Source organism: Monopterus albus, unplaced genomic scaffold, assembly GCF_001952655.1.
Source record: "Monopterus albus unplaced genomic scaffold, M_albus_1.0 scaffold51.1, whole genome shotgun sequence".
NCBI classification, from domain to species: Eukaryota; Metazoa; Chordata; class Actinopteri; order Synbranchiformes; family Synbranchidae; genus Monopterus; species Monopterus albus.
The window spans coordinates 4,188,860-4,202,900 of NW_018127931.1; the positions used below are offsets into that span (position 1 = coordinate 4,188,860).

At 40.4% G+C, this 14,041-nt stretch overlaps 1 protein-coding gene across 1 annotated transcript in view; it reads left to right on the forward strand.

Annotated features, from left to right (window-relative positions):
• tm7sf3 (transmembrane 7 superfamily member 3) overlaps window positions 1–13,711 on the forward strand; it is a 19,369-nt gene extending 5,658 nt beyond the window's left edge. Inside the window, exons 3-13 of the mRNA XM_020601531.1 lie at window positions 3,386–3,540; window positions 6,432–6,582; window positions 6,951–7,071; window positions 8,227–8,398; window positions 8,559–8,736; window positions 8,861–8,947; window positions 10,779–10,859; window positions 10,987–11,139; window positions 11,233–11,333; window positions 11,963–12,125; window positions 12,214–13,711. Coding sequence (XP_020457187.1) covers window positions 3,386–3,540; window positions 6,432–6,582; window positions 6,951–7,071; window positions 8,227–8,398; window positions 8,559–8,736; window positions 8,861–8,947; window positions 10,779–10,859; window positions 10,987–11,139; window positions 11,233–11,333; window positions 11,963–12,125; window positions 12,214–12,467 — 1,616 coding nt within the window. The 3' untranslated portion in view covers window positions 12,468–13,711. The remainder of the gene's footprint in view (window positions 1–3,385; window positions 3,541–6,431; window positions 6,583–6,950; window positions 7,072–8,226; window positions 8,399–8,558; window positions 8,737–8,860; window positions 8,948–10,778; window positions 10,860–10,986; window positions 11,140–11,232; window positions 11,334–11,962; window positions 12,126–12,213) is intronic.
• The last annotated feature ends 330 nt before the right edge of the window (window positions 13,712–14,041 follow it).

The window sequence follows — 14,041 nt, forward strand, 5'->3', positions numbered from 1 at the left end:
GCGGTTCTTAATTGAGGTCTAGCAGTAGAACACATTATACAATTACTAACATTACTTTGTTGTGCAGTAAACATCATCTACTCAAACCATTCATTTTTATCAACATCTCCTGGCCATTACATCCTGTATAGTAAGGTCTTTCAGGTATTCTACTCCCTCATCCACTAGCAGTGCATTAGTACTGTGAAAACTACCTAAAGGAGGAGATTTTATCTCTGCTTTGGTAATTTTTATGCAGAAGGCCCCTATTGGGTCGCTTCCTCTCAGATATACGCCTAGGGGATATATGCCACTATCAGATGGTCTGGCATCTTTTAGAGTTGTGAGAAGGGGCTACAGCTGTTAAATGTACAATCTTGAGGGCCGCTGTTGCCTTTAACTATAGTTGGATGATTCTTCTGTGGGGAAGTGGGATTATATCCCCAGTGTAAGGGTCCGGTGTTGGATATTACAAAGTGCCACATGGGACAGTATATGATACTATCCCCATACATACCACTTCCATCATCCTGAGTACAGATATACTTGTCTGCCCAAATGTACTGTTTTGGGTCTCCATAACATTGTATAAGGTTACACAGGTCAATTTTTGCCACTATGGTATCGCCTTTTTTTTTGCCCTCCATCACAGGCATAGGGTCACGAATTTCAAGGTATATTTTATTTCTCAACTTTGTCTCTATTTATGGTGCTTCAGCGAAGAGCCAGGAAAGTAATAAGATTACAACTATTCCTACAGTTGACATAATTAAGATGCCTTAATTGAGATGGGTTGTCCACTGTCATTTTTTTTGTTTGTGATGCTTTCTTAGCTTCCTCATCAGCTTTATGGTTACCTTGTGATATGGGATCTGTTCCTTTAGTGTGTGCTGCGTACTTACAGATTGCTACTTTTTTTGGTAACTGTATAGCATCTAAGAGAATTAAACTGAGATCTCTGTGGTTAATTGGTTTCCCTGTGGACATCACCATGCCTCGGTTTTTCTATTGTTGTGCAAAACATGCACTGTTGAAAACGCATATTGACTATTGGTGTAAATATTGGCTATTTTCCCTTCAGCTAATTTCCACGCCTCTGTAAATGCCACTAACTCTGCTGCTTGGGCGGAGTAGTGTTTTAGTAGGGCGTTTGCTGTCAGTATGGCGTCACGTGTTACTACAGCAAACCCTGTTGCATTTGTTCCATCTGGGTTTTTCTTACTTGACCCATCTACAAACATAGTACGCATGTCTGCATCGTCATAGGGTACATTAGTTAAATCCAGCCTAGGGAGCACTTTCTCTGCTATTTCTGATAAGCAGTCATGAGGTGTCCCATCTGATGCTATGGGTATGAATGTGGCTGGGTTCAATGTTGTGCATCTCTCAATGGTTAGGTGTGGGTGTGATAGTGACAGTCATCCATGAGAGATGTCTGGATGGTGACAAATAGGAGATTTTATCTTGCAACAGTATTACTGCTACTGCGTGGGGCACTTTTGGTGTTAGAGGATGAAACAATACAATGGAGGCTGATGCCTGTACTGCCATAGATGCGGCTATGTCAGCCTGCACACAAGGTGGCAGGGCTCTAGCTACAGTGTCCAATCAACTTGAATAATAGGCTATGGGTTTATTCTTTCCCCCATAAGTCTGCATTAAGACTGACATCATATATCCCCCCCTTACAGTCAACGGTTTGAACAAAGGGTTTAGAATAGTTTGGAAATCCTAGCGTGGCAGAAGTTACTAGCAGTTGTTTAATCTGTGTGAAAGCTTTTTCTGCTTCCTGTGTCCAGGTGATCCGATCTGCTGCTGCTAACAGAACGTCATAGATTAGCGCCATTAATGGAGCTGTAATAACTGCATAGTTGGAAATCCAGCTCCAGCAAAGATTTATCATACCTAAGTGCTATTATTAAAAAGGCGCAGCAGAGGATGTACTTCCTATGTCAGATCAGGAAGTTCATACCATCATTTGTCTTTTAGTTTGTGGTTTAGGTGCTTGTAAGATTCTCCTGCTCTCATCTAGATGTTTTCCCTCCAGTGAGAGGTTGTAATAAGAGTGTGCATGAAAGATGCCAAGTTTGTCAGCTGTAGGCAGCTCTCAGTGCAGTTTCCCATAACAAGGGTCTGGCCTTGGGGGAAAGTCTAAAGTACAGTCACATAAGAATTCAGTGTCTTCCCCATTTATTTTTAGATGAGGTTGTGTAAAAAAACCAAATGAAATAAAATAAATTATAGCATTATAACACCTTGTAAGTTTAGTATATCATTTTACTCGTGCAGCTCCTTTGTGTGTATATCAGACTATGCAAAGCAGCAGACCTGGCACAAGTTGCATAAGATTAACATTAAGAAAGACTTGGAAACAAACTGTACTTCCACACAGGTTACAGGCATAATAATTCATATCGACAAAGAGTGTAGGTCTCAAGTTCCATCTTAATTTTTGCTCCTCTGTCAAAAGAATTTTTAATGAAAAACCTCTTTTCCTATTTGTCCCTAAGGAATACATTTTCCTTCCTGCTTTTCCTATTTTCTACCTCCTTTTAACTCTTTGCTTCCTCATAACCATGATTTAGTAAATATATATATTTTTTTTTTATTCGAAGTGCTACTCAGAATGTAATTTAGTGTATTTGTGAGGTGAGCAGTGCGGCGGTCGATCATGTGTTTAGTGATAAAACTGCTGCAACCGAGTAAGAAATACATGCTCATTATGCATTGAGGGGTTACTGTAAGATTGTATGTGTACATGTCTGCTTGGGTTTTAGCTTGTTTTACTTATTTATTTATTGATAGTTAAATAAGGTTTATGTCATTGGATGGGTGAGGCACTGTTAGGATGGCTTTTAAATTTCATTGCATGTGTTGCAATGCCATATAAAGTTTTAAACTTAAGCTAAACCACTGTCTTGCAGTTGTATGCCTCCACTAAACAACCAAGTTGCCATTTCATGCATGTTTGTCCACACTCATAGAATATGAGAATATGCATATAGAATATGCTACAATGTAGTGAAGACTTTGAAAGATTCTTGACTCCAAGTGGACGTTTGTGCCAAATTTGAAGAAATCGCCTCAAGGTGTACCTGAAATATCACATTCACAAGAATAGGACAGAAAATCTAATCAGTTCATCCTTGAATCCAATTGAATGTTTGTGCCAAATCTGAAGGAGTTCCCTCAAGGCATTCCTAAGATAATGGTGCACAGTTTAAGACAGTGTTTTAGGGTACTCTCATGTCTTAATATTAGAGATTCCAATAAGAATGTATGCAGAGAAACAATGGAAAATAATTTATTTATTTTTTGCTTTATGTGCTACACACTACAATCCGTCTACTATAATGCAGTCAAGTGATTTATGGGAATTAATTCATCATTTCCATCTCTGTCACAGACTTTGTGGTTTTCCTGCTGGGAACGTTCCAGAACGTGAGCATCTCAGAGAATGAGAGCGTGCAGGCCGTGGTGTCCAGGATCCCTTCAGAGGTTGCTTTCATCACGCTGCAGTTCCACACGCATCACCACAATGCCACGCTCTCCTACACCAGGGTGAGAAAGTGTCAAGTTGCCTCACAGTTTGAGAGGAGGGCCTCTAGTCTGACAGCGTTTAATTGGTGGTGACAGCTGATAAAACATGGGATGTTGTGATCCTAATGTGGGTGTGTTATGACCAGCTAATTAGTGTAGGCACTTAACACAGTGTTTTCTTCATGTTTGTTTATCTACGTCCATCAAAATGCATGTTTTTGTTTGTTTTTTACTTTTAATGGATTGCACTGAATATGACTTTACACTGTGACTTCTGAACATGTGTACGGTAGAGGCATTAAAGTCAGTTAAGCATATGAATGCTCATTGAGTCTCGGTAGAAATTAAAGCAGCAAATATTTTCTTGAAACAGTAAAAATGCTAATTAAACAGTGTAACTGAAGGTATGCCTTAGCAGGGAGTTGGTTCTACCACAGATTAATGAATGAGGCTTTGTGAGTGAGGTCGTCTGATCCATACTGAGAAAAGTGGCAGTCAGCTGATGTACAGTCCACTGGTCATGGGTGGTAGTCAGGGTGGCCCTCTGGGAAAACCTTGTGGCCTCGCTCCCAGAAGTCTCAGGGGGAAAGCTTGGTTTGGGTCCAAGCAGCACAGACCAGCATGTCGCCTAATTTAGTTTAGCTTTGTTTTTCCTGGTGATGGAAGCCTCCAGAAATAAGAGAAAAGAAAACAAACCCCTATGATCAAAGACACAGTGGCAATCAAAAAAAAAAATACAACTTGAGCTGATCAGTAGCATTCAAATGACCAAATATTCACTGAGAAAAACAGGAAGTAGGTTATTAAAGAGTGAATGTGCACATTGCACAATTTCGTTTCCTTTATAGTATTATCTTCATTTCACTAGTTTCCTTTTTCATTAAAGTGGTAAACCACAGTTTTTTATTTTTGTTTATTTTATTGGCCACCAAGGTTACTACTGCTTGTCAGACCATTTCTTGTTCTGGTTATTTCCACAAAGCACAAGTGTAAAAATAATAGATTTCTGTACACCAGAGGAATTTTTTATGTTAGGAACAATCTAACAGATAGAGTCCAGCATGTTTAAAATGGAAATGTAATTGCTTTCAGCATATACAGGGCTCCAGACTGCAAGTGATCTGTTGCATTTTGCAGCCAAATTTGTTTACGCTGAGACTGAATGTTTTTTCAAAGGTTGCACTGGGTGCAACTGCAAAATAAACAGGTTATGCACAAATGAATGTTCTCACTGTAGAAATGGTGGGCAGATGTCACGGTCTCCGTGATACTGTCATTGCAACACTTATCTGCAAGTTTGTCACTCGCCCAGTCTATCAAATTGTCAGTCCACACTGATTCAGACACGTGCGTCATCCCTGGACCCCTTTTTTATGCTTTGTGTCTGTTTTTTTTCCTTTGGAGCATTTGAAGTGCAATCACCACAAATAGATGCTCAAATCAGGCAGATTGTCTGTTAGAATATTTGTGTTAAACACAGTGGATCAGGCTCCTGGTGTCACTACTGTCAGTGAGGGCCATACTTTCCTCCTGCTGACAGTTCTTATGACGAGAGATGCTGCACAGACCTCGGTGTCAGTGTGGATTGAACGGTATGGCGTGGGGGAACAGATCAAACACTTAAGTTGCATATGTGTAACTTAAGTGTTTGATCTGCATATAAGGCAGCCTAAAAATGAGCTGGCACTTGAAGGTGAGTGAGAGTGTGATTGAAGTCTAACACAGACATCAAGAAAACAAGCTACAAACTAAAATATAACAGGCTAATCATCATCATGTTGACTCCTAGCACTACAGTGACTACATAAAAAGAGGTGGAAACTTGTTCTAGATGTGATTTTCCCATTTATTGTGTGTCATAAGTCTCCCTCTCCCTGAAATTCATTATACATACAGGCTATGTATGTTGGATGGTAAGGTTACTTAAAAGAATATGTGAAAAATACATATTCTTTTACATTATGCCGAAAAACAGGTGGTGCCACCACCTGAGAGACTCGGTGCCACCAGTATGAAATGTTAGTCTGGAGCCCTGATATGCTAGGTTGAGTCACTGTGGTGCTTGCTTTTGATTGGTTAAGCTGTAAACCCTTTTTATATAATTGTGATTGTACTAGTTTGACGTTCAAGTGCCCTTATGGCTTATTAGACAAATTTCCACTACATCAAATTGAATATCTCTGTCCACACCAGCACTCTCTGAACAAGACCAGTGTTACACAGTGGAACAATGGAGTTATTGTAGGAGCCTTGTGCTGAGAGTCATTCTAGGTGCATAGAGTGCTTTATTGTTGCCAAGCATGTGAAGTCATTCAAATTGTAGCATATAAGGCAGTTAAAATTAACTTATCCTTATCAATATTATTGGAACTTGACAGCTGCTCTGACAAAAGAATTCATTCAGTTTCATTGCATGACTTGTTTAGCAACACAGTTTGTGCAAAAAAAACGACTGAACATATTTTGTCATTTCTAGTGAATGACTGCAGTCATGTTCTTAAAAGTGTAGACTGTGATGACTTAATCCTTAACAGGTGACATGAACTGTATGCTAGCAACACAGGAATCCTTGAAACAAAGAACCAAGTGTGCTGTGATGTTTCTATAGTCATTACAGTATAAACTTTGGTGATTCTCTCAGTTTTCCTCATTAGGTCAAAATTTTGTCCAGTACCTGTAAAACTAATGACATTTCTATCAGCCTCAGCTCTGCATTATTGTTGCACTAAGTAGCATATGTTACCATGCTAACACACCAGACTAAAGAGAACATGGTAAATATCAGCATGCCAGCTTGTTCACTGTGAAAATGTTGCCATGATAGCATTAGCATTTAGCTCAAAGCACAACTTGATGTGCTGTGTGTATGGTTCTTGCATCTGCTTACTAAATGCCACTTTTGTGTGGTTCAGACACCAGGCCTGGGTCTGTCTCTGACAGCAGTGGACTTGGGGCTCCTGTCAGCTCTCCAGCCAGGCCAGACATCCCTCTCCTTGTTCATATCCTCTCCTGGTGCTGACACTGTGGCAGGCACTGCAGTCACCCTTCCATTCTCCAGCACTGGTAACTCTTAAACACTCCTCTGGATGTTTATGTTGGGCCATTAAAAAAAAAAAAAACCTCAGTGTGCACCTTAACTTGAGTCTTGCATGAGAAGTTAAAAACAAGGAAGTTGCATGGTGGTGTTCATGAAATCTCTTTGTGTAAAGCCCTATACATAAAACACTGAAGTAATTCTCAGTTGATTTTGACTTGAGGAAGTTCATGCAGACCATGAGTACTGGCATTGATTGTGTATGGTGACTCAGCATCCTTCCTGGTGTGTTGAAACACTCTTACAGCACAGCCACTTAGCCTCAAGGGCTTGTTTAGTGTAGTCTTCCATTCATACTTGGTAAAATTTCTAATGATAAATCTGTTTCATGTTTTAGACCCTGTCCCAGGCGCTTGTAACATGGAGTCCACCCTGGACATCGACCCAAATGTCTATGTTCACTACAATCTCTATGAGACCATGATCCGTTTTGCACCAGCAAACCTAGGATATGAGAGGTAACACAAGACTTAGTGTCAACCTCTGCTCACCTTTGTGTTCAGTCTGTTTGGCTGTGGGCAGCAACAACTCTGCACACACAGCGCATCTGCCAGGACGTGCCATCAAACCACCTCACTGTTTATTTGCTTTGAAATGCTCTCATGCTCTCTCTGTCTCACACACACACACACACACATATCCTTGTTTTTGTCACTTACCAGGTCCCTACATAGACCTACATTCATTTCCAGGAGACTTACCCTAACCTTAACCAGAACTTCTGCTTGCCTAACCATAACCCTAACACCCAACACTTAACCAAAGCCTACACTTGCTCTAACCTTACACCCCATCGATTTCATAAAATTCAACAAACTAAATTGTGGGGACCAGCCTCCAATTCCCACAGGGGAGTTACCTTTGCATAGCACATACGAATTATAGCTGGGATTTGAGTATGTGTACTTACAGCAATCAGCCATAACATTATGACCACTGGCAGGTGAAGTGAATAACACTGACTATCTGTTACAATGGCACCTGTCAGTGTGTGGGGTATATTAGGCAGCAAGTGAACATTCAGTCCTCAAAGTTGGTGTTGGAAGCAGGAAAAATGTGCAAGTTTTGTTTTGTTTTTTGTTTTTTTTAAGCATGTTGTTTATGGACACTGTCTGTTTCTCAAAGAGAAAGGTGAACCTACAGTCCTGACCCTGCAGCCCCTGCAGTAGATGCACATATGCAGCAGGTCTACTGAATGCAGTCCATTCATACGAGACTGCCATCACAGACTCTAACACGTGATTGCATTTGCCACAATGCTAATGAACCACTGAAATACACAAAATGGCACAAGTACCAAACCATATCAGGTTTCAGTTTTAGTATCCTCGTGCTCGTTCTCTCACACTCACCCACTCTGTTGCTCTTTCTCTCTGTTGGTTAAATGGCATTTAACCATTCATATCGATAAAGTTGGTTTCCATCAGAAATGGTGACATTTATTGAACAAAGTGAAGAAGTCTCTGGGTTATGGTGATTTTCATCTTGCTCAGTTAAAAAAAAAAAAAAAAAACATGAGCAGGACTACCTGCTGGAGAAGGGCCTCAACTAAATGCCCGGATGTCCAAAATTGAAGCTAACTTCAAAGACTGACTGTCCCTGCTCTCTGGCAGAGGTGAAGCTCCACCAGCCTGTGATCAGTCGACGGAGAGCAGCACACGCTGGCGGCTGCAGTATGACATCTATCGGTACTTTCTGCCTGAGAATGACCTATCAGAGCGTAGCCTGTTCACTGGAATTCAGGTCATGGCCAACACCCAGGCTGTGATGGAGAACGGGAAACGGGTGAGCAACACAAACATACTGATTTACCTGGGAAAAGTTTTTTTTGAAGTGCTTATGTTGCAGTTCTTAGCTGTTTAAAATTCTAGTTTAGCTTGAATAATACAAGCCATGACAGGTGGCATGCAGCTGGAGAACCTTTCATCTCTCTGTCTCCCTGCAGATCATGACGCTGTCATCGTCAGATATGAGCATGGCAGTGTTCAACTCCATCCCCGGTCAGGGCGTCATCTACTCTGTCATTGTCAGAGATCCACTGTTGAACAGCTATGCCTCCTATGTCCCTGTCCACACCTATGCCTGCAGCTTTGCTTCCACTGTGGATGGCTGTCAAACACTTGGTGAACTCCTGTACCAGTCAGATAGCTCTCTAGGCCTGATTGGTTTATTACATTGCTGGTATTGTTGAATTTTTTTGAATTTCTTCTTTTTTTCTCATGTATTGTTTTTGTTGTTGTTTTTCAGGGAAGATATCTACCAAAGTGTTTTTCACTACCACTGGCTTAGCAGGCCTGTTTGTCTGCTTCCTTGGGCATCGATTCTTCCAAAGTGGTGAGTAGTTTCACATTGCTTAATGTGATGTCATGTAGTTACTTTCTCTTGTTCTGCATAGTTTCTGGTTCCATCATGGTTCCCATACATATATTTATGATTATGAGGTCCAGGACTATTGTTTTCCTACTGAGAAGTCATTTGAAGTCCAAGAATCAAGCAGTTTCTTCATGCTTGAGTCTGAGAAAACAACTTTGAACAGTTGTGTCTGTTGGGTGAACAGCAGGGTCACGTGCATTTAGGGGTGTGACGATACACATAGCTCACAAGATGAGACAATACGTGGTCATTGGGCTGATGAGACAATACTATTAGAAGAGTTGGATCTCCACAATTGCCAGCGTTGTGTTGAAAAAACAAACAAACAAACATGGAAAGGCAGAGCAGTTCAGAGACGGTCCGTCATGGTTGTCATGTACATGTATTTGTGTGTGAGAGAGAAATAGAGCGGCTCAGGGAGGGACTGAGGGAATACATGTGCTACACATGGCAGTATATTGAAATAAGATTTAACCGATTTTAAATCAATATGTGGCGGTCAGTGTTGATATTGTCACGGTCCACCACAAACAAATCAATGTATGGGAAACACTGAGCTGTGTGGGACGTTCTAACTGATCTCTTTTCCACAAATTGAGCATAAAACGCGTCAGTGGTCTCCTTCACGTGTTATACAGAAATGTGATTATTCCAATCTCTGCCTGTGACTGTGACCTGCCACTGTGATAAATCGGCAAATGATATTGTTAGTGGAGTTTTATCCAGTGTGTCTCCTGCTTTATTCTGGACCATGTGGTTTCATGCAGCTCCAGCAGCTGAATGTTTAGGTACATTAATGATGTTTGAGTAGTAGTGTTAATTTTGGCACCTGAATTTGATTTCATTCTTTTGATCAAAAATGCGTATTAGTTTTCGTCAAATATTTGTTTTTGTTACTTTTATTCAATAAAAACTAAATACATTTTAGTGTAGTATTTGTCTTTTTTTGAAACGTGCATTTTTAATGTTTATTTTGGGCTACGTATATCTTCTTCATCCTGGTTCTGTACATTTACCATGGTTACATGTTGTTCCTGTCTATTCTGAGGTTTGTCTGCATACTGCTGTTTTATTCACACAGTGTCCCTCTGCTCTGCAGAAGTTGGACTCACATTTGTGTTAAAATCCTCTTCACTGGGTTCAGCTAGAGAGGTGACCCTAAATCATACATAAGAATTTGTGATTGCTACAGTTTTCTGGGAGAAGTGGTACGTTATTTGACAGAAATGCAGGGGTGCCAGTATTTTTGGCTGTGATTGTATATCTGACTGACAGGAAGGTTATTGTTACATCTACATCCACAGGGTTTCATTTCATATTGTGTTCTGCTACATTTTACTAGTGTGACCCAGTGGTTTTTGTGCATAATTCTATGGATTGTAAATGAATGTGATTCATAAATCTGTTTCTTCCAGGAAATGCTAATGCCAGAGACAGAACATTACTGAATGTAAGATGGTAGTGAAGCACATCAAGCAGCTAATTCAACTCTTGAACAGGAGATATTTTGGCTGGTGAAGGAAATTGTTTTACTGATTAGGACTCCAAAGATGCAGTAGGATGTTAAGTTACTTCATGTCCAGTTTCCCGCCTTTCACGTTATTGCTTACTTTTTTTTTTGTTGCAGAAAAATGTAAAAGGTTTTGTCAACAAATATTTTTCTTAGTTTTTGTTAATGTTGAGTAGATTCATTCAAACATCTGTGCTGGATGTTTGAATGAATGTGTAATATCTAAAGTTATCTTGTTTCTGTCCTTACCTCTCTCCCTCTGTTTTCTCTTTTGTCACACAGAGCTGTTTTTCATGGGATTTAGCTTTGCAGCATTTTTCTTCTTTGTGCTCATCACCAGGACCACACAGCTGGATTATGACAGTGAGTTTTTCGCACATTTGTACACCTTGGAGTCTCTTCACATGAATAAAGCCACAAATGGGTGGAACTAGAACATGACTGTGATGTCAAAACCAAAAAACAGTTGTTTGTTTCCATTTCCTTGCAGTACGTCTGGCTGTGTCGGCAGTGATTGGTATGGTGGGCGGAGTCATCATGGTGATGAGTTGGTGGCGTTTTGGTATAGTCATAGCCTGTGTCATTGTTGTCGGCCTGTTGCTCGGGTTCCTTGTCGCTTCTACTGTCCTCTTCACTCCTTTCGGTAGGAAAAACATGCAATGTGAAGCCCTGACACTACACCAGTCAGAAGTCAACCCTCACTGGCTTTTGTGCACTGTGACATGTGTTTCTCCAGGTGACCTTGATGTGCTCAGGCATTCAGATGTGGTTTTCTGGGTAACATTCTGCTGCTTCATGGTCATAGTTTTACTCTTCTTTGTGCGTTGTCCCAGAGAGGTAATGGATTTAACACTTCCACTCATTACACAGTGTGAAAGATTTGTCATTCAACTTGGCACCATCTAGTGGTCATATTAAGAATGACACTGTCATAGGGACTAAGCTAAGCTGTTTAAAGGATGGTTTATCCCTTAAAGGTTTTGTGTCACAGTTTAGTCACAACAAACAGTGACTTTATCTAATTTGGCCCAAAAGAACCATACATGTATGTTTAAAGGTTTGGGGATGAATTCTACTGACCCAAACACAATCACAATGCACATATACAGTACTGTATACATTGTATCATGTTTCTGTTGTTAAATTGATACCATTCTCATCTCTGTATGTTAAGATTAGTTTAGCGTAAAGACTGGAGACAAGAAAACTAATTACAGATAGTTGTTTACACTTGTAAGCTATTTTGTTGTGCTTCAGCAGTGATACTTTACAACCAACTAAATACTTAATTCTGCATTTAAGAGTAATGAAAGGTATCAAGGGGGATTTGTTTGGTTTTCCTCTATAATGATAGCGATAATAATAAGGTCTGAAGCTTACTTTGTAAAGGGTCCTGAGATGATGACTTGTGATTGGGCCCTGCACAAATAAAATTTTAATTGAATTGAACTGTTTCTGGGTTTTAGGGTAACATCACCGCGTGTGGCATTGTTGGCGCTTATGCTGTCGTTTTGGCCGTCAACGCCTACATTTACACCAGCCTGTCTTACATCACCATGAACATCCTCAAACGCTTCCTCAACAACAGCTTCAGTGCAGTGTTCACTGATGTGCCTTTCCAAACCATTGGTGAGTTCACAGCTGAAATCAAAATGAAAATGTTCACCTCAGTAATTCAGATGATTGATGGTTGGTCCCAATCATGTCCTTCAACTAGATTACATCATGATCTCCGTGTGGGTGGTGCTCGCTGTCAGCGGTATTGTCCTGCAGCTGTACCGCGAGCATTCTCGGCCAGTCTTCCCTCCTAGTCCATACCTTCTGTGGGTGCAGGAACGAGAGCGCCGCAGGACCAACATTCTGGACCCAAGCCACCACTTCCCCTCACTTCCCAGCCGTTTGCTGGCCCGAGTGCAGCAGCTGACAAAGCGCAGGGAGCCAGCAGGAGAACACACACCTCTGCTCCTGTAAAGCTCAGATGCAAAGAGGACAAGATCCCTGTCGTGGAGGATCAAGGAGCTGTTGCTGCTTCATGTTGTTCTTCACGACTGGTGCATGGATTTGACCTCAGAGCAGCTGGCAGTGTAAATGACACCAAGAGGGATTTTCTTCCACGGACATTCTTAGGGTCAAATTTTAAGTGTTTTTTCTTTCTTTCTTTCTACAAAAACTGACTTTTTTTTCTTTCTTGACAACGCCACTTCTGTTAAACACTTAAATGACATTTTAACAATCAGTAAAACTGCTTGAGAAGAATTATGTTTGAATATCTATGTTTAATAACTGAAACGTGGCTGTTGTTGCTTTTATGGTGTCTGCTGCTTTGTCTCAGTTCCACCATTTGCACTAACTTCTAATGATTTACACAGTGAAACATTTTCTCCGAGGACAATTTGAAGGTTAACACCAGTGCAGTATTTAGTTGAGATTTCCATGTTGACATGCCTTCTGAAAATTTGCTGTGTAATAGTTTGGTCTTAAACTAAACACATAGGCCAGACTAATAAACCTTGAGTTAAAACATAAACTGCACTGGACTCTCTGAAACATTGAATGTTTTATGTTGTAGGCCAAACTCTAAATGTGTCATTTGTCCCTAGAATGGGCTACTATGAACAGTCATAATGAGGTCATGTAGGTCAGTAAGAATGTCAGTTTTTATGACCTGCAAAGTAATTTTGTACAGTTCTTTTTAGCTTTCACATAAAATAAGAAAAATCAGTCCTTCTCTGCAGTCACTCTGACAGATCAGGCGTTTTAACTCCTGATTGGACCAAACTTGGCAATCTGGTCATCTTTTTGTACTTTGCACACTAGATTTTGTTATATTTAATTGTTCTTGGTGTTAGCAGTGCTGATTATCTGTTGTGTGAATCTGTCACCTGTGTGTCAGGATGTCTCTCAGGGTTTCACACAACTTTTACAATGCACTGAGACAACTGGTGAAACCTTGTACTTGACCTTTAGGCCTGTCAGTCTATATTTTATGTAGCTAAGCTGAGCTGAACCTCCTGGTTTTGTGACTTTTTAGAGAGGAAAAAAATCGACCACAATAGGCAGATGTCTTCTTAAGAGTAAGGTCAGTTTGTAATGTAAGATATTTTGACATTTAATGCCTACAGCTAAAAACTTAATTTTCTTAGGTTTTGTCTTAACTTTTAAGTTAAATGTATAATGTGTTAAAATTGAATGAATAAAGATCGGTTGAGTGATGACAAGAGTTCACAAAGTGCATTTAATGAAGTTGCATAATGTATTATCAAAGACCAAAATGAAAGGGCAACCTGCATTAGCTGGCTGTTGGCCACCTGGAGGTAGCAGAAGCACATGTTTTAAGTTCTCATGAAACTGCAGTTAGTAAATGTTTCTTAGCATTTGCACATCCAGCAGCCACAGAATAACAGGATATATACACCTATCAGGCATAACAGTATGACCACCCGCCTAATACCGTTTACATAGGAGTCAATGTGGCAGTTGGTCGGCACTCCTGTCACTCTGCAGCTCACTGTGCATCTTCTGTGAATCCATTTGCTTCCACAGTT